The sequence below is a fragment of the Talpa occidentalis genome, unplaced genomic scaffold, assembly GCF_014898055.3.
Source record: "Talpa occidentalis isolate TD23 unplaced genomic scaffold, MPIMG_talOcc4v2.1 talOcc4.6, whole genome shotgun sequence".
NCBI lineage: Eukaryota > Metazoa > Chordata > Mammalia > Eulipotyphla > Talpidae > Talpa > Talpa occidentalis.
Window position 1 is genome coordinate 65,921,944 of NW_023604972.1, and position 21,842 is coordinate 65,943,785.

The 21,842-nt window shown below is 40.1% G+C and overlaps 1 protein-coding gene across 1 annotated transcript in view; it reads right to left on the minus strand.

Annotated features, from left to right (window-relative positions):
* Positions 1–21,842, minus strand: part of DCP2 (decapping mRNA 2) — a 72,007-nt gene that overhangs the window by 34,090 nt on the left and 16,075 nt on the right. Inside the window, exons 2-4 of the mRNA XM_037530796.2 lie at positions 16,699–16,850; positions 11,063–11,190; positions 10,177–10,275 (exon numbers count right to left, since the gene is read on the minus strand). Of these exons, the coding sequence (XP_037386693.1) occupies positions 10,177–10,275; positions 11,063–11,190; positions 16,699–16,850 (379 nt within the window). The remainder of the gene's footprint in view (positions 1–10,176; positions 10,276–11,062; positions 11,191–16,698; positions 16,851–21,842) is intronic.

The following is a 21,842-nucleotide window of genomic DNA, read 5'->3' on the forward strand; positions in this document are numbered from 1 at the left end:
TGGCCTTCCTTTTCTTTGAAACTAGGTCCACTCTATCTTAAGACAGAGTTTGAAACCATTTTTGACTAACACTTGAAAGCTGAAGCATTCAGATGGGGAGGGAGTGAGGGGGTGAAAGCAAAGAGGAAGCACAAAGGACTATATGTGGAAGACCATATGTGATTTGGTGTTGGGTGCACTACAATGGGGATACCTGGAGTGGGGAAGAGAAGGGGGGTCCTGTATTTCCAAAATACCATTAATAATGTAAGCCAGGGCCTCCTTGGTGGCGCAAGGGGTTAAGCACCACACTATGAAGCAATCTGCAGCCTCTGCAGCATGAGTTCGATCCCCAGCCAGCCAGGGAGCAACCCACATGTCACAGCAGACCACTCCTGTCTTGCCGGCTGCTCCCCTCAGCAGTGTACTTCAGTCAATCTGCCTGTTCTGTACCCAACTCTGTTTCTGGTGAAACCTCTCAACACCCCCCCCCCGCCCCCACATCTCTGGCCTGTACCCCAGCTCTTGTATGCATAAATTTAAAAAAAAATGTAAGCCAATGTTACTTTAATAAAAAACTTAAAAATAAATGTATTTTATTATAAATCAATCTTTATTGATTAGCTATTAGATATATAACAATTAAGATTGGCTTACCTAAAAGTTTACCCACCAATGATAAATTGTTTCTCTTCACCAAAAAGACTCCATTAAGACATAAACCAGAAGGTATTCACATTAGAATTAAATTTAGAATATATTAAAAAATCCTATGTATCAAATAAGCCAAGCAACCTGACAGTAAAAAAAAAAAAAAAAGTGTAACATTTAAGTTGGTACTTAATAAAAGAGGATATTCAGATTGCTAATATGAATGTGACAATGTACTCAATATCAAAACATTTCAGGAAAAAGCATATTACAAACTTGTGACATACCATTACATTTCCATCAGGATAGCTAAATTTCTTAAAATTGGTAATTCTATATGTAGACCAGGACAACTAGAAAGAACGCCCATATATAGGTGGTGGGAATGTAAACTGGTACAACCAGTTTACAGTGCAGTAGGTATGTACCTTCTGTGTCACTCAACAAATCCACTCAGAGAAAACGGGCTTATTTACCTCAAAGGGCATTTACAAGAATAGTGACAGCAGTTTTATTCATAATACCCAAATAGTGGACATAATGCAACACAGAGAGAGAACGGATAAAGAACTCTGATATAAATGTACACTGGAATACTATTACTAATACACTATAATATAGATGAATCTCATGGACATTACAAATAAGCCAAAGACACAAAATACTAACAGTGCCTACTGCAAAATCCCATTCATAGAAGTTTCAAGAAAAGGTAAAAACATTGTTTACAGAAGTCAAAATAATGGTTCCCTCTAGAAAGTGGGGGTGAAAATGGGTATTTATTGCAAAAGGCTAGGGAAAAAATCTTAGGTGCTGGAAATGTTCTGTATCTTGATCTAGGTGGTAGTTTCAGAAGTATACACATATGTAAAACTGAATAAATGCTAAGAGGAATGTACCTTATGTCTCTTCTTCAACCAAAAAAGCTGAAAATGTGTATGATTCTTAGTTCTATTTTTAGTATTTGCTCTAGCATCTTTCTTTGAATAGTACCTTAAAACAAAAAATAAGATAAACACCTAATCATGTAAATCCATATATTAGAAACACTATGCTAAAAGTAAATTGTTTATGATCTATGTTCCATGTGAGCAGAGCTTGTACTTGTGTTACAAATAAGATCTAAGTGAATTCATTCATGCTTAATAAAATAAGGAAGAATTGTCTCAGATTAAAGGAGACTGAAGAGATACAATAATTAAATGTAAATACAATTCAGGAGGCTGGACAGGATCCTGGATGGGGGAGGGGCAGAAACTGCTGTTAAAAGGACCATAATGTGGTAATTAGTAAATCTGAATATAAACTGTCCATTAGATAACACCATCCCTCAATGTTAACTTCCCTATTTTTGACAACTACACCGTGATATATAAGAGAATTTTCCTGTTCCTAAAAGTTACATGTAGGAGTGGTTCAGAGTAAAGGGACATTGTGTCCCTAATTTATTCCAAAATTATTCAGCTTTAATAGTAAGCTCCACCCCCCCCCATGGCACTGCTTTTGTTATACTGCAGTACCACCAAGTGGCAGACAGAAACATTGCAACTCTGGGGCTGCTAGTTTACACTTTCATCACTGAAAATGGCAATAACTGGGCCTTCCTGGTGGCCAAGAGATTAAGTCTCAGCACTACCACCTTCAAGACCTGAGTTGTATCCTCAGACAGGGAGCTAACCTACATGGCACAGCAGATCTCTCGTTTCACCTGCTGCTCCGCTCAAGTGTATCCACCTATTCTGCTCCCCACTCTATCCTGGTGAATCCCCTCATTCCCCACAACTCTGGCTTACCCTCCAGTTCTATGCAAAGGGAAATAAATAAAATCTTTAAAAATGGCAACTACTATTGTTAGGGGGAAAAGGCAGTCCCAAAGCTAATTCCATACAGGCTTTGTGGACTCCACCCCCACCCCAGTGTTAGGGGGAAAAGGCTGCCCCAAAGCAAATTCCATACAGGCTTTGTGGACTCCACCCCCACCCCAGGTCAAAGCCAAAGACACTGGGAACTCCAAATCCCATCACCACCAAAGGGAAGGTGGCTGGGACCTGAGGGTGGGGTTAAGCAGCCAGGTGGATACAAAAGGCAGACACGTGGGCTTTGGGGGCTCTCTCCATTTTGGGGCCCTCGGCCAGCTCGCGGCGTCCGTCTAGCTCTGAGAGTGACTTTGGGGTTTCCAGGTCGTCGGATCGGGTAGGACGCATTAAAGACTTTATTTCCCTATTTTCTCCCTGAGTTGTACATTTTCCTTATTTCTTTTTCTCTTGTAAATAAACCTTTTATTAACCCTTTTGCGTGTGTCTGTAGTAGAGTATTCATAAGTCCCTTTAAAGCGCGCGGGTGAGGACCCACAGCCAGGAACCCGTTTAATATCGGGGTTGCTCTATAACAGCTTGGCGCCCCACGTTGGGCGCCAAATCTGTTATAGGACAGGGAGAGGGGCAGCCCAAACCCCGCAAACCTGCCTATTCTAAATGGGTTCTGCCATCCGCCGCATCAACACAAAACATATGAGACTTTAATGGGAAGGAACTTTAATTAAACTAGGAAACAACACAGGTAAGGCAAAAAGTCTAGTTTCTAAATGAAGCACCCAAAGTTACCCATCCCCTCGTGGGTAAAAGTCCATCCATATGGGATTGGCCCAGAACAAGGCCCCAAAGCCTGCCACAAGTCTAAAGCATCTTCCAGTGGGGACCCACAGAAATGGGTCACAAACAACCAGACAAGCCCGGAAGGAAAAGAGCAAAATCAACATCAAGATAAAAGCTGCCATTGTCACCTCCCCACGGGTCTCACCCACATCTGTGTCACCCCGTCCACGACCAAAGGACAAGCGCAGTTTTTTCACGTGTCTCTAGGCTCCATGCGCCTCCTCCAAGTCTCCTTGCTCCATCCTGCTTCCTTCCTCCGTCTCTTCCTGCAGCTTCTTCTCTTGCTGCTCAGCTCCACCCTCCCTTGGGTGGGGCAGGGAACCTCCCCCTTTCCTGGGGACCACCCTGTTGCACTATGAACTGAATTGTCTTTCTCCAAAAGCCATACACTGAATGTGTAGCCCCCAATACAACTATATTTTAAGACAGGGCCTGTGAGACAAAAGTTAAATGAGATCACAGGGGGCAAGGGGTGTTCTAATCAAAATAGGACTGGTACCCCTATAATAGGAAGAGGAAAAGCACATAGGGAGAAAAGAGGGTAGCCTTCTGCAAGTCAGGGTAAGTCCTCTCCAGGGATTGATCTTGGCCTCTCAGCCTTGAGAACTGTGAGAAATTTCTGTTAAGTCATCAGTCTGTGGACTTTTGTTATGGCATTCTGAGTGAACCAATATAGCAACTCTCCATCCTAACCCCCAAATTGTTGTCTTTAAGACAAAGGTAAGTGAGTTAGTCATTTAAAACTGAGAAATAAGTCAAAATATTTGTCTTCAAAAACCCTACTCCAAAAATTTATAGCCACTTAAGTCTTTATTGACAAGGTCCTTGAACAGTTAGAAGAGGATGTGCTGCACCTCCCCCTGCAGTGACCTTTAGGGTTAACCGTCCCTAGGTCCGGCTGGGCAACCAGCGCGCAGGGGGAGAACAGCATAACACCCCCGAAGCAGAGGAAGTACAGCGGAAGTTCCCTGAAAATGCAGAAACTTATCAAAAGATAACGACCACCAGGAACCACTAAAAATCTTATCCTATCTTTCTAGAACTACAAACTTTAATCCCTTATTTGTCTTTCTAAACTTCCTCCTTTCTTCTATAAAAGTCATTGCTTGTTATGTAGATCACCTCCCTGATGGTGATAGACTGAGCCCATGAGCAAGCTGATTTCATTGATATTCATTGTCCCTGTGCCTTTGGAAAACATATATATACTGGTCACAAACTCAAAGAAAATTACACTCAGATTTTCACTCTTGAAGTGTGTCTGTTTGTCATTTCTTTCACCGACGCCCTGACCACCCTGCACTGCACGCTTCTCTCAACCCTGAGGTGGCCTCATCGTCTACTGCTGTGCTGGTCCGCGGCAAGGATGCTATTTGAAACAGATGTTAGAAGTCAGAATTAATTCTTATAAAGATAAAATGTTTTCCCTAAAATTAGAGGAATATCGTTCCTTAAAATTAAGGGATTATATATAGTTCCCTCGGAGCAAGACAAAAACTCAAAACAGAAATAATAATTTCCTGCTGATCCAAATCAGAACAGCAACTGTCATTAGAAAATAAATAAAATCACAGATTACTTCTGCTTTCATCTGTGTCTGCACATGTGTGTTTAGAAATACCCATTTATAAATACTATTCACATGCCTATATTGTAGTAGTCATAAACTACTATGTGCACTCCAGCGCCTGACTCCCAGGTTTGCTTGTTGTTTACTATGTAACCTTGGACACAGTGTTATATGGCACAAAGGCAACTTGGACACCAGGGCTAACAAGAAGGTTTAATGCACCATTCGCTTCCCAAGGCGGAGCCCCATCTATAGAAAGTCAGGGGTTTATATACACTGTCAGTTTCTACAAGGTTTTGTTGTAGAGCAACCCCGATATAAAACGGGGTGCCTGACTGTGGGTCCTCACCCACGTGCTTAAAAGGACTCATCAATGCTCTACTGCAGGCACACGTGAAAGGTTAATAAAAGGTTTATTTACAAGGGAAGGGGAAATGAGGAAATGTACAGCTCTGGGAGAAAAGTGGGAGACAAAGTTTTAAATGAGTCCTACCCGATCCGCCGATCAGGAATCCCAAAATGGCGCTCTCAGAGTTGGCAGCCAGCCAGGAGCGGTGAAGCCAGGAGGCGAGCAATCGCGAGCCAGAGAGCGCCCAAGGCCCACGTGTTTGGTTTTTTATATCCAACCTGGCTGCCCAACTCCACCCTCAGGTCCCAGCCACCCTCCCTTGGTGGTGATGGGATTTGTCTTTCCCAGAGTCTTGATGGCTTTAGTCTGGAGTGAGGGTGGGGTCCACAAAGCCTGTATGGGATTAACTCAGGACATCATTTCCCCCTAACAGTTTCAGGTGGGTTTTCACTGGCAGCTGTACATGGTCAGATATGACGTGGCTACATACAAAGAGGTAAGATGCATAGCTGCATACCAAGCAGTGAGTAAAGGGTCAGTAGTCATGGGAACCCCCCACCCAGGTCCATTCTGTCTCAAGGCGGTATATAATCTAATATGAAGGAAGACTCATATCAGGAAATACATTGCATACCAGGAACTGAACAAAAGGTTGTTACTAAGATCCTCAGGCTGCTTATCTCAGGTCACCATGCTTCAATAGTATAAACTGCCTTGTTTCAGTTCCTCATCTATTAATGGTGATAACCTCCAAAATGATTATATCCCACGTACAAGACTGTCTTCAGATCCTTTGATTCACGTTCTATTCTCTCACAACCCATGTCCTAAGAAATCCATCCCATTTACTTTCTTACAAATTATGGTAAACTACTGAAATTAGTACCACACAACACACACACCTTTTATTTTAGTATCCCCGAACAGATAACAAGTAAGTGAAAATTATACATGCTTGGCTCACAGGTTGGAGTTTTCCAAATTCCCTCTTTCCCTTGGCCCCTTTCTGCATTATTCTGACTCTTTACAATGAGGTGTATTAAACTCATCAAAGGTGGGTTCCAGTGGTAGATGCAAGCAAATCCCCTGGGTCTGGTCTACTTCTTTAGTTCACAAGTTAGGTATTTGATTTCCTTCAATTTCCCCCAAGAAGACCCAACTGCAGAGACAGCCAGTCTTACCCAATGTAGCCTAAATTTCTACTATTCCAGATAACACAATGTCTTTCCCGGACCTGGACAACTATCTCACTGTTACAGGACTAGTCTAACTAGTAGGTTAATACCTCTAATTTAAGATGCAATGGTTCCTATATTGTTCTTTCTTAGGAGCAAGAGGGTTACAAAGTTTGAGGACATAAAAGGGAAGACCTTAAAATGCTCTGTTTCATCCCTGACATCTACTGAAAGGAAAAGATCTCAGAGGAAATGGCAATTCCTCACCTGTTCCCTAAAAGGCTTTCAATTTTAAGTAGTGTGCATAAAACTTCCTTCACATGTAAATAATGGTTTTGTCTATAAGCTATTGCAAATACTTGTTAGATAAGCTGCTCCATGCTGAAATTAAAAACCAGCATTTTAAATCTTTTTAAATCCTCAACCAAAGAAAATAACCACTAGTGGTTTATAAGAATTTTAATTATTAGCCTTCACTAATAGATTACACCCAAACTTAAGCCAACCAGTAAACAATGCTGCCTAAGAGCAGTAAGGCACCAACTCAAATATGCCACAAAGTCCAAATAATCATCTCAAAAATATCTCTGAAGTCACTACCACCTTAGATTTGAAAGATATTACTTGCAATTATAAAATAATCAAACATAATACTTTTAGTTATTGAGCCCACGAGTGACAATTTATATATCTTACAGATTAAGTGACCAGTGTGACACATAATAGTGAATGACACATAGCAGAAACACATGGGAACAAAAATCAACGTTTTAGCTAGTTCACTTTCCACTTATTCCTCTAGCTCATCTTCCCAAATGTCAAGGAAAAAGATAATGAATTGATAAGAGAATACAATCTGTAATCTATTAGAAGATGCTATATAATTAATGTTAAGTGAAAAAGAGAAATGCTATTAAAATTCAGACACTACTGTGGGCTAGAACTGACAGATTTTAAAATAAACAGAATTTTAAAAAATGATTTTTAGAAAGTATCCATTCGAACCCTCAGTTTGAAATAGGGTGTGTGGAACAGTGGAGGCAGGAACAAATCAGACCAGTCGCCAACCTGTAACAGGGTGGTCCCAGGAAAGGGGGAGGTTCCCTGCCCCACCCAAGGAAGGGTGGAGCTGAGCAGGAAGAGGAGAAGCTGCAGAAGAGACTGAGGAAGGAAGCAGGATGGAGCCAGAAGGAGACCTGGAGGAGGCGCATGGAGCCTAGAGACATGTGAAGAAACTGCGCTTGTCTTTTGGTCGTGGACTGGGTGACACAGATGTGGGTGAGACCCGTGGGGAGGTGACCATGGCAGCTTTTATTTGGATGTTGATTTTGCTCTTTTCCTTCCGGGCTTGTCTGGTTGTTTGTGACCCTTTTCTGTGGGTTCCCACTGGAAGATGTTTTAGACTTGTGGTAGACTTTGGGGCCTTGTTCTGGGCCGATCCCATATGGATGGACTTTTACCCACGAGGGGACGGGTAACTTTGGGTGCTTTATTTAGAAACTAGACTCTTTGCCTCACCTGTATTGTTTCCTAGTTTTTATTAAAGATCCTTCCCATTAAAGTGTCATATGTTTTGTGTTGATGCGGCGGATGGCAGAACCCATTTAGTATAGGCAGGTTTGTGGGGCTTGGGCTGCCCCTCTCCCTGTCCTATAACAGATTTGGCGTCCAACGTGATTTAGGACAGAGCCATCCGTGGTTAGTCAGCCCCATGGGGAAATTGGGCTTCCCTATGGCACTGGCTACCATAAGCGCAAATGTGATTTTTGGTTTCTCCGGTGTGTTTGTTTCATATGTCGATTTTAAGATCTGTGTGTCTGTATGTAATTTGTTTGTAGTGACTTGCTAAGACATTTGATTTTGTGGAAATTGTTCTGTGCCAGTTTTACTCAAAAGATTAGGCAGTACATTGGACCATGTGGCCAGATCAAAGATGGCGTCTGAGACCACTTGGAACTTTTTTTTTCTTTCTTTTTGTAATCTCTGCTGTCTCATTAGCATTTCTAAAGGCAATAATGGTTCTTCAGTGGTATGTTGCTTTGTCTTTGACTACTTCCTGCCCTGTGTCTGATGGGTTTTGCAAGCCAACTGTGGAGCAGTGGTGTTTTAATTAGCAAATGTATGCCTGGGTGTTAAGGAAAAGAGCAAAATCAACATCCAGATAAAAGCTGCCATGGTCACCTCCCCACGGGTCTCACCCACATCTGTGTCACCCAGTCCACGACCAAAAGACAAGCGCAGTTTCTTCACATGTCTCTAGGCTCCATGCGCCTCCTCCAGGTCTCCTTCTGGCTCCATCCTGCTTCCTTCCTCAGTCTCTTCTGCAGCTTCTCCTCTTCCTGCTCAGCTCCACCCTTCCTTGGGTGGGGCAGGGAACCTCCCCCTTTCCTGGGACCACCCTGTTACAAACCCTCAGCAGGTCCCTGGACTGATAAGATATAATGGACACCAGAGAGACTGTATTTTTTCTGTAATCACTGTCTATGCCCCCTTTGTTCTAATTTGCACATCTTTCCACCCATGCATTGTGTCCATGAGCTTATTTAAAGCTTATGGTCAAGTTTACAAGCACCCATGATATCACCATGTAACCTCTGGAATTATGCACACTCAGACATGTACACGCCACAGAGAACAGAGATGGCCTCAAAGAAGGACCTAAGATCTTTGAAGACTGAGTAAAATTGGTGTGGACTCCCCTCAGAGTCAACCTAGAGTCCTGTCCTTGGATTGCCTCCTTTATACTCTCTTAAGCTTAAGTGCAGCCTGCTGCTCTCTGGTACTTTCTCTTCGGGGGTCAAAGGACTCAATTCTATTGGGTCAGGGGCCTGAAACAATTTTATAAATAGGAAACTCATATCCTATTTACAGAGCTAGTTAATGATGACCTTCAGAGAAAAAAGATAATTTGAGCTGGGTCTAGAAAGGTACCTAGATAGGATTTGAACAGGCAGTACAAAGAAGGTACTTTTCAGGTAGAGAAATAACATAAGTTTAGAGGCTGAAACAAATCAAATTCAGGGGACAAATAATAAATCCTTTCAACTGAAAATAAGGAAAGATAAATTGAGGATGCGGAGGGAGTTTCAATCCTTAAAGAACTAAACTAAAGAGGGCCTCCCCTGGTGGCACAGGTGGTTGACCACGCCGCGCTGTAAAGCTGTCCGCAGCCTCCGCAGTACCGGTTCAATCCCGGCCAGACGGGTGAGGGTCCCACATGGCGCAGCAGACCTCTCCTGTCTCGCCCTATGCTCCCCTCAGCAGTGTATTTCGTCAGTCTGCCTGTTCTGTTCCCCACTCTGTCTCTGGTGAATCCTCTCACCCTCCGGCGCATCTGGCCTGTACCACGGTTCTTGTATAAAATAAATAAATCTTTTTTTAAAAAAAAATTAAAATTAAAGAGTATTTGCAGTGGGAGGCTAGACTGGGTTATGACTAATAAAACTAAATGACTTTGAAATGTTCAAATTGTGCAAATGTTTGGAAGCCAGTATTATAAGCAAAAAACAAAGGTTTAATACACAAAATGTTTTATCAATTGCAAATCCAATTCTAAAAGGAAAGGTAGGCAATATGAGAAAAGGAGTTAGAAGTGCTAGAATAGAAAATGGGACAATGAAAGAAAATGGAAATAAGAGGCAAATAAAATACAGTCAACAATTATAAAAGAGATTATTTTATGCTTCTGTATAGAGAATTAGACTATCCAAAAAACAGGTCTACATAGCTAAAACAACAACAAAAACACTTAGAGCAAAAATTAATCAAATATTATTGTTTCAAATTACAATAACTCACCTCTCTAGCAGCACAATCATGTGGCGCTTCTTCTTTATTTACTTTTCCTTTTGGAAATCCCCAGCCTGACTTTGCTAGGTAACCCTGAACCAGTAATACCTACAAAATAAGCAGGGGTAAAAATGTGAAAATAAACCTCACCCTTCTTTCCCATGCTCCTTTCTATGGAGCTATTCTTATTCTTAGTCTTAGTCTTATTCAGGTAATTGTTATCACTGATAATTTATTATAAAATACCTGGTTAAAGTATCTTCCATGAATCTGAATATACCACTACTAGTGTGAAGAAAGGTCTCTGCCTATTTAAAAATATTTCTTCAGCAATTAGTTTATTCTTTTTTTTAGAATAAGTCATACCAACAAGTACAAAATATTAAACCCAAATGTAGAATCAAAACATTAATTTTTCAATAAATATACAAAAGTTAGACTTCTAGCAATAAAAATCTAAGTACATTTTAAAACCTCAATTCAGGGGGGCCTCCCCGGTGGCACAGCGGTTGAGCGCTGGGTTGCGAAGCTGCCTGCAGCCTCTGCAGCACCGGTTCAATCCCCAGCCACCGGGTGAGGGTCCCATATGGCGCACAGACCTCCCCTGCCGCCTACTGCTCCCCTCAGCAGTGTACTTCGGTCCTTCTGCCTGCTCTGCTCCCCGCTCTGGCTCTGGTGAATTCTCTCACCCTCCGGCGCTTCTGACTGTACCCAGTGCTTGTATAAATAAATTAAAAAAAAAAAATTCTTTAAAAATAAATAAATAAAAATAAAACCTCAATTCAGAACATTACAGAAATAACATTTTATTGATAATCACATGCATTTTATTAGAAGGGTAAAAATTAACGGGCGTCACCATTTCACTAGAAATCTTTTATTTTATTACACTCACATTTTCAAGTGTCTCATCAAGAATAATTGCACCGTATGTTGGTACTCCCATTTTATATTCCTTCCATTCATCCAAAACTTTTTCCACATCTTCACCTTGAGGCAGCAAAAATGGGCAATGACTAAAGAGTATACATAATGTTAAGGAAACTATTGTCTCCCTTAATTAGCATGAGCACTTACATACAGAAAAAGACCTCTTTAAATAACTGTGTTTTATATGAAATTTCTCAAATCTTTATCTCAAGTTTATTTTTCTTGTTTTTGTTTACTCACATTTGTTTTCTCTTGTAACAAATCAAGCTAACTTTGAATATTCATCTCATGGATACTAAAATTAACACATATATTCCAGAACCATGTAATCACACCAGGGCTCAACAAACTGATAGCAAGAAACAGAATTATAGTACACATACACTGGTAAAAGGTAGAAACTAGTTAACATGCTCAACTCTGGAAAGTAGAACTAGGGATAAATTCTAGCACTCTATACTGCTGAATTTCTTTACCATGAACATGTATTTCTTTTACAATCAAAACATTCTTTTTAAGAGGAAGATTTATTAAGGACTATAGAGCAAGGTAAATCCGGGTATCAAGGTATAAGTATAGCCTATTTAAAACTGGGCTAAAAGTTGCCTCCCTCCCCCCAAATTGGGCAGAGTAAGATAATTTAGATTAAAAAACAGCAAATTAAAAAAACAAAAGTTACTATAAAGTACATGCTCAGGCTTCCAGTATTCCATGGTATCAAGTGTCTCATCATTCCAATACTGTGAATTACAAAAAGTATGGGAAAATTGTGATAGTGTTTCTCAAACCCAGGACATATTCTATCAGATTCTCAGGTCCTCCATGAAAACTTTCATACTCTGCTTTCATTTTAATGTTAATCTAAAAACATGTAATATGAGCATATTTTCAATCCTTTGTATGTTCACATATACTGCATACAAAGACCAGACTTAAAATAGGACTACTTTAATTGCTGTATACCATTAAGAACAGAGGAAACCTAACATGCAAGTGATGCACTGGGGCCAAATGATATACAACATTGAAAAAGCAGGTTTCATAACAGATGGAGTAAAGAAATGTGTCAGAAAAACAAGTACTAGACACACATCAAAACATCCTCGAGGGCCTCCGCAGTGCCGGTTCGCTCCCGGCTGCCAGCGAGGCCCCCCCCCCCACACACACACACAAAAATCCTTGAAAAGGATCAGCATTACGATCACATTGTGATGTGTGGTTTGGTTTATACAAAGACATCCCATTAAATTCATTATATGAAACTAAGTTTTATGAGAACTACAGCTTTGTATTTCAAACTTTGTTTTCATTTTATAGTTATAGTAAGAACCAAGAGGTCATGAAGAGTCCAGAAGTTAACATCACTGCAATTAAAAAACGAGGCACTAGGTTAATCTCAGGAAGGGGAGGGGAAAGAAAAAAATCAAGTTTGGCTATAACACAAACTATAGGTTTCTACACAGATTCTAAAAGTTATTCTCAATAAAAGCCTAACTTTAGATGTTTAGTAAAATCCCTTACACCTTTTAAGGTTACAGAGATTTTTTTCAAATCTAAGTATAAATTTTAAATAAATGGCTATTTTTCCATTAAAAATTTAACCAGAGAAAATAAAAACCCAGAAACAGGAATAAATGTCAGTAGTTTAGAAAGTAGAATACTTATTCAGTTTTCTTCTTTCTCTTCCTTCTACCTACAATGCTCCTTATAATATCAACTACATCGCTAACTCTACTGTTATCTTGTATTTTATTTCTAAATCAGTAAAAAACTTCTTTTAAAAGAATAAAGAGATTAATCAACTGACAGCTTTACAAGTATTTAACACTTTTCCTTTATCCATTTTTTTACCCCAAAACCACCACAAAAGTGAGTCAAATAAACTAAATACAGTTCAAGATACACTTGTAATTAACATTGAAAAAAACGTGTACTTACCGAAGTTCATACAATGAGAACCAAAACCAAATGACATCAATTTACCCACTGAAAACTCTTTAATCCTTCTTCAAACTTAATAATCATAGAAGTAATTCATGGGACTGAAACTTCTAGAAATATTATTATTCAATGAAAATATATTTAATTATAAAAACCCTATAATGTAAGGATTGTTAACTATCATTTCTAACTTTCACTGAAATTCTTCCTTGACTACTCTCTGATCTTAACCCCCAAATTATTCTGTGTGCTGAATCTGGGTTACTGGGCCTTAATCAACAGTACTAAGAAAAAAGAATGTCAGATGGATTAGAGATAGAATATGACAATGTTAAGCACATGTCCACTTGAAGTTTGTATTTACACATTCTTTTGAATAAGTAATTTTTATATAACCCTTTTATTAACACTTTTGCAGAAACATGAAAAATCCGCTGTGGGTATAAACAAATCATTTAGGGCATAATCTCCACCTCAAATCCTACCATTATCTTAGATAACATCAATTTCCCCACGGACAACAAAGCTCTTCTGAAGTTCTTTGTTTTTTTTAAATTATAAATTTTATTTTTATATTCCCCATACAATTGCAACCCCCTTATTTTGACCCCAATCCCTCCCCTCCCCACCCCCCAACCCCATAGAATGTCTCTGGTTCATAGTTGTTTGTTGATTTTGATTTTTACTTTCTTATAGTTATTCTTTTTCCTGGTCCCTTATTTAAGTTTTCTAGATTCCTGCTATGAGTGAGACCATCCGGTATTTTTCTTTTTCTTTCTGGCTTATTTCGCTGAGCATGATCCCTTCCAGCGCCTTCACTTACGCATATTTCTTATCCTTCACATCCACTTTCTACTTCTGGGACCAATTCCCAGAGCAATGTTCTGGGCCTTGCCATCACCATCACTGGAACTATTCTGACAATTTGATTAAGATAAAATATCTTGACCATAACTTTCTATGGCATTCTTTCAGTTACTCACAGCATTATTACATCATTATTTGACATTTACCTTTATTCTCCTTTCTCCATATTAGCAATAGGGTCCATTACTATAATCAAGCTCTTAGAAATCCTATCTGTCGTTCTCTATACAGCTCCCTAGCAAAGCTTCATCTCAGGAGCAAATTCAGGATATCCATCCTCTATCAAAATTCCTGAGCATTTACTGAAGAAAACTCGTAAGATCATGTACAACTTACAAAAGTGAAAACAGGCATAAAAAGTGCCACAATCTCCCCAACATTGCATGTCTAGTGAAATAGCAAAGATGGGAAGCTATTCCAAGGAATCTGGCATCAGGTGCTATTAACTCATGCTATTAACTTTTTTATACTACACAGGCAAAATCTCCATTTAAATATCCTAAAGGTACCACAAACCATCTTGTGCGTAACTTCATTCACCCCACAAAGTTTCTCCTAAAACTTTTTCTACCGATGGAATAGCACACCCACCCAACTCAAATGCTCAAACCAGAAATCTGTGTCCAAGCACTCATACCTTGTCCCACACCCACCCCAAACATCCAATTTAACACTAATTTTCACTTCCAAAAACATTCAAATTTAACCTCTTCATTCACTTCTATCCTAGGTTTCCATTTATTTCTCTCATAAATTATGAAAATGCGATTTACTAGATTCCCAATCTCACCTTCCAGAGTTGTCTTTCTAAACACCCCTAGACAGAAGAGCAAAGGCAGAAAATGTTAAAAATAGGCAAATACATAAGAAAGGTATGATGGCATACGTAATATTATTTCAACTTTCTTTTATGTGGAAGTTTTCCCCCAGTGAAAAAATCTAACGTTTTCTTTTCGATCTCCTACACTGGTCTATCACTCTTAAGTATAAAGTACCCCTCCCCCCAAAAAAGGCATACAAGACCCTTATAGCACTGACTGTCTCTCCAAAGTTATCTCATCTTCCACCCCACTCATTCAAAACCCAACGTATTTAACTTCTCACTCTTTCATATAGCAGTTTCTCACAGATTCCCTCCAAAGAAAACTTTTATCTAGCTTCAAACCTGAGTTGAGTATCCCACTCTTCTATCCCCACTAAACCCTATACTACCCTATTAAAATTTACCAAACTGCATTGCCATCATTTCCTTTCCTGTCTCTCTTCATCTTCTTAAAGATAGAAACTGCATTTTCCTTGTTCACTGCAGAATGCCTGGCACAGAGTAAGTGCTCCATTACTTAATACCACATTAGCATAAGTTTTTTTCTTCATGTAACTTAATTTAAAAAAGCATAACTAAAATAGGTTCTCAATTTTTTAATAGCAAAGAAAGATCAGAACTCATGCTATATACAAAATTTTATCCCAAACCTCAAAGTACATGTGATGTTGTTTTGGTGGACCAAACTCACAGAATTAAGAGGATTTAGCTGTTTTCATCATATTTCTCTAATTACATTATAACTGCTTAAAAGCAGTCTTTCTCCACAGAACCTATACTCCAAGGCCTTAACAAAAGAACGTTAAATATCACCTCTATTCTCCTTGATTTCTCATTTATTTCTTCACATGGAATGTGAAGATGATGAATGATCAAATAGCTTGATCATTTCTTCCAACAAAAAGTGTCTCCTCAGTTCTTTCTTTACAGCCTCTCTATTATGGTTCAGGACCCTCAATGGTCCCTATCTCAAGTTATGTTACTGACCATCCTATGGTTCAACCTATCCTGCCAAATAAATCTTCTTGAGTGCCACTTTCAAATGAGCTCAATAATCTTCTCTACCCCTGCTCAAAAACTTTTTATGACTATCGGTCATCTAGAACAGTGTTCTATCCATTTGTGCTGAGTCCTTACCTATTCCTACTCCAACTCTAGTACAGGACACTGAACTTTTGAATACAATTACAATTCAACATATGACTTATAGTTAAAAGTTACCTACAGAATGAAAATCAAAGATTTTAGACACAAATCCATCCTTTATACCCTCTATTCATATCTCCTATTACAGACATAATAGGAAGAACCACCCCCGGATCAAACTAATTTACTTTCTGAGATAACCATTATGTTTTCCAGCTCTCCAATTTTGCTCAATCCCTTTTCATTACCTAGTAAATATTATTCCCCACTTCTGTCTACTGAGAAAGCCCTTTATTACCTTAAAAATATAATTGCACCTAAAATATTTCCAGTTTTCCCAAATTCTAAAAGCACTTCATATCAGGCATTTTCTGCTTTATGACACAGTTTCTTTACTAATCTTAAATATTAATATGACAAATTATGACAAGTTTCTATTATATTTGAAGTCTTCTTTATATTTTCCAGAAATCAAAAACACTAGTTTGAACACACTAAGTATTCAATAAATAGCTAAGAATTTCTATCCCATCTAATTAAAAACAATGTGGTTAAAAGAAAACAATAGAAAACGAAAAATCAATTCTACAAACAGGCTGGACAGCTATAAATGCAAAGAAAATCCAATTTAATTCTAGTCATCAGTGTACACCTCAAAGGATCCTTTATGTAAAAGAACACTTTTAAATTCTGTCTACTATTTGACAATTTTAGAAATCAAGAACGTTTTATCTAATAGGTTATAAATCTCAAAGACAAGAGATAATCTGTGTTAAAATATTAGTAAGAATGAACAACAGTTGTTACATTTATAAAAAGGATATCAGCTTTAGCAAAGTCTCTTATCCCACACTGAGGTAATCCTGGTGTGTTCTGCATGTAGAAATCCAAGTAAAACCAATGGGCAAGTTCAATCTGAAAACACACTCGAATAGCATTGTCTCTTTCCTCACTGGGAATATGCAAAATAAACCGGCTGTCAAAAACAAAAAAAGCATGTAAGACATTACATTTACAAACCATACAATTCATTTTCATCTACTTTAACACAGAAAAGGGATCAAAAATGGTGCTGATAAAGAAAGCAAAACTGGGTGAAACTATTATAGAGAAGATGAATCTTAAGAAAAAAATAACGGTGTCCTGTGTATCTCACTCATGAAGAATTTTTGAAAGATATCATTCGCCCTCTGGCCACAAGTACTTATAGCTCACTAACAATAAATTAAGTGAGCAGGAAAACAACTTTTCCCAGGACTTCTGGCACCATTTTCTAATAATAATATGTCAATATATTCAGATAATCCAAGAGAAAAGACACCTGTTTATCTTCACACTTATTACAAAGCAATATTAAAGAAATCTATACTCTGTTGCTCATTAATAGACGTCCCAAAGAGTCTAATCTGGAGACTCTGCAGTCAGTTCAAACTAACTTTCAAATACACTCAACAATTAAAAATCCTAAAGGGAAGGTATTTTTTTACATATGGAGTATAAATGTAACTAAGTTATATATACCTATGTATATGTGTGAATAAGATAATGACCTGCATTTTTGTGCAAGAACAATTTGTGAGTTTAAGCGAATGTGATTTATAGCAGTAATTGTTTCTTCCCATTGTTTCTTCCACAGAATTGCATATTTGGCAATTCCATCTTCAAGGGAGCTTGAGAGACAAATTGCACTACAAAAGTCCACTGCTTTTTGGAGTCTTTTAAAAATTTTTTATGCCCAAGACTCCCTTCCAGTCCTTCATGATTGGGTACCTGCTTATTTCTCAGCTATCACTTCTCTCTTCCGTATTAAGATTCCTCCAATGTTGTATTCTATGAATCCAACGATCTGTTCTATGTCTTCATTATCTTTGGTTCCCTTGGTTTACAGTGTAATGTCAATGACTTTCCAGGTATCTGTCGTGCACCTACTTACGCTGTACTATGGCTGTTGGTTGAATTGTGGCCCCCAAAAGAAATGTTCAAGTTTTAACTCCTACTACCCTCATTCGGAGAAGATTTCATACTCTGAGGCTATCAACTTAAAATGGCATCTTTAGGATAAGCCTTACCCAGGTATCACTGGTTTCCCTCCTAACAGGGAAATAGGACACAACACTCCTCGAGGGAAGACGGTAAGACTTGAAAGAATGCCATGTGAAGAGCGGAAAATTGGAGTAATAAATCTATAACTATAAAACACCTGGGGCTACCAGAACTAAGAAGAGGTAAAAAAGGATTCTTCCCTACAGGTTTCAGAATCAGTATGGTTGTGCTGACACACTGATTTCAGACTTGTAGCCTCCAAAATGGTGAGAATAAATTTCTGTTGATTTCAGTCATCCATTTTGTGAAACATTATCAAAGCCCTAGGTAACTATTACATACCATATGCTACAACCAGGTAGAAATACAGAATTATAAAATATGAAATAGTATATTTCTAAATATTCCTTCTCTTACTCAGGTAAATCAGACTCCTCTGAAGACTCACTCTGAATACTCTCTCACTTCTCTACTAAAGCAATTACCTAAATTTTACTATTGTTTTCCAAACTCTTTCAAACTAATTACTGATAATTTACATGATTTTCACATACTTTTATTCCCATAGCCTACCAACTGGCTGACACATACTGATAACGACATACAGGTAATTATAATTTATCTCTTAAATGATGACACAGGTTCCTATTCCTGGTAAGAGGTCACAAGCACACACCACTCTCTTCCTTCCATAAGATGCAGTTTGGAAACCTGGACTGAATGCAAGGGGCAGTTAACTTGAGGATTGTGAAAATAACAGCAGGAAGACTGGGAAAGATGTTCAGTATTTAAAATATATCTACAAATTTTCCAACCTCCAGTATTACCCCCAGGCTGGATTGAGGGTGTAACATGAGCAGAAATAAAGAACTCGAGTTTAAACACTCTAGTTCTGCCGTAAGGATCAAGAAAGGTGTCTAAAGGAGTAACCTAATGCATAGAACTAAAGGAGGAAATTTTCCCTTTTCATTTTCTCTTTCTCTGGTGACCCAGCCCTAAGCAATACGATACTGGTTGCAGAGGTAAGAGTAAGAGCAGCAGTGAAATGGACACAGAGCATATTAACTATGAGGGATGGGAATCCTCATCTCAATCACAAGACCTACATGGTCTCAGGAGAATGGGACCAAATTCTATTGTTTTTTCCTTCTATCCTCCAACTGGGTGGTCCCACAAATAAGCAGAACTACAAGAAGTGTGTGGCAGTGGCATTCTAGCAAATAGACCAAAGAGGGAAGAATCAAGGAATCAAGTAGTATCAGGGGGATAGCATAGGAAAGCAGTTGAGGAAGATGGACCTGAAACAGCTACAGGGGGGTTGCGGGTGGGTAGATAGGGTGTGGAGGTGGCTATCGCAGGTCAAATGACAGTACCCAGTAAAGGACAGTTCACTGTCTGTGGGTTCTTCACCTGCTAACACAATTGTGAGACCACTGAGGTTCAGGGAACAAACAACAACAACGGGGCTTATTTAACAAACAAGGGAAAGTTTCTAAGGCCACAAATGGCTAGCTATCTCACCCCAGGTAGTGTGCAGTGTCCAAAAATCCCAAACAAAAGGCCGCTCATCCTAGATGGTGATGTCCTGTCAACAAGAGCCTGGAGCTCATGGCACACCAGCAAGCAGCAGGCCAGGATCCAACTCACAGCAGCTGGAGGTGGGCACTAAGATGATGTCACAGCCCACAGCAACAGTCTGAAGGCTGGGCTGGACAGCACCAGATACTGTACCAGACAGCAAAGGAGGCAGCAGCATTAGGAGGTGGGGTCAGATAATTAACAGCTCTCAAAAGTGACCCAGACACAGAGGCAAATGGCTGGTAGTGCTGGTCATCCAATTACCAGAAGCCATGTTATTAACACTAGTGTTACAGCTCTTTGTGAGTTGTTGGCCCACATCAACAACAAACAGTACTTGACACACCAGGTCTGGGGCCTTTGGTGCTCTTTCCAGGTGATGTAACAGGCAGGCCAGAGGCAGGTGCTGCCAACCCAGCCTTTGCAAAGCTCTTCGGTTTCTCTATGAAGCTTTCAGCTTCTCTTCTTTCTTCAGAGGTAGGCTTCCCAGGCTGCGTCTTTCTCCTTTCTCCAGAGATCAGGAAAAGAGATTCCTTCTCAAGCACAGATTGACTGTGCAATAGAGTCAGTACCTCTTCTGAGATCAGAACCAAGATTCTGAGTGTACAAGAGTCCCAAGCTGGCTCCTGCCCTTCCTTATATCCTCTTTCAGGGTTCTCCCCAACCCCCACCACAGTCTGATTGAATCGTTTTCAATCCTGTGGCTGATTGGACCATTCACCAATCAGTTCACAGCTCACACCTGATCTGCCCATTCCACAATCCAGACACTAAATCCACAGGCCCGGTGGAGCTCCACGTTCTTCCCTGCAGCCCTGAACTAGGGGCTGCATGCCCTGGTGTAGGTAAGTGATAATTATCAGGATTTTCTGCCCTCCCGCCATTAGCATTAATGATGCATCCCTGCAGTCCTACATAAATGCCTGATGGCGGGCACCTGGAGTAGGGCGTAGGCATGCACAGGTGGGCTTATAAAGGCAGTGTCTTGGGGACGCCAGCAGAAAATGAGAAAAAAATGAGAGAGAACCAGCAGAGCAGCAAAGAAAAAAACAGAGACTACAAGAGAACGCCAGAGGGCCCAGAGGAGTGAAGATTCGCCAGGGGCTGGGAGGCCTGCCAGCCTCCTGGCCCTCCTGCCTGCTGTGTACCTGGTTGCTGCATTACAGATGGTGTAAAAAGCACTCAATAAAAGCCTAAAAAGCCACTGAGGGCTCCAGGACTCTCCTATACCTATCTGCTTAGGTCACAGAGAACCTACTCTGTTGTGCCTTCCTGCCCCTACACCTGGGAACCACTGCCACCCACTATCACTGCAGGCCTCTGCCTGCAGCCCAGGCAGAGCCCAGTGGGGCCACTGGTGGTGGACGGTAAAATCCCCATTACCTGCTGCTGCTTGCACAGCCTGCAAGCAGTGGTCTGGAGCCAAGAGTCAGAGCCCTGAGGGGACAGGGGAGGCATTGGTTTTAGACCAATTGAATTGTTTATGAACACAGGTGTCCAGCCCCAAGCTACAGAATTTTGGATTAGGCTACAAAACAGTATACCACAGACTTTGTGAACAGAACTACACAAAGACCATACACAAGCCTCAGAACAGTTACTGGGTTATATACACAACACTAACAGCACTGCAAATACTAGCAGCATTTCAGTATTTGAAAAAGTAGTTGAAATACCAATTGTAGTGCCAGCAAGGCACAGAACAGGTTTTCTAATGATTTGGACAGACAGGTAAAGGAGTCCTGGAGTCCTTGGTGGCTTTTTCAGGTTTTTAATGATCATTCTACACCAACTATTGTGGGGCAAGCTCACAGGCTGGCAAGGCAGGAAGGCCGGTGGGCAGAGGCCTCCCAGGCCCCACCCATCTGTACTCCTTGGGCTTTCTCTGGCATTGTCTTGTGGTCTTACATCTCTGCACTCATTCTCATGTAGCCATTCTCCACCACACACCGTCCTGTGTGACACTGCCCTTAAAGCCTCAGCCTCCAGGCTCAGGTGCGCCCACTTACGCATGTCCATACCATACTCCAAGTGCCCACCATCAGGTACATGTACCTTGGGCCTATGCTCCCAAGCACCTCCTGCATTCAAGATCACAGGTGATAGCCACAGCGATTATGGCATAAAAGCCTGACCAATCTTCATTTACCCTACACTAATGCAACCAGAAAATGAGAAAAGAACAACCCAATCAAAAACATGAGGGAGTCCAGAAAGATAGAAGCAAAGTGAAGATGCTGGGCTCACTACCTCCATGAACTCACAACCAGACTACAGTAGAACAAAGTAAAAGAACCCTGAAGAAAAAAACAGTGATCACCAACACACACTAGAAGAAATATTCCAG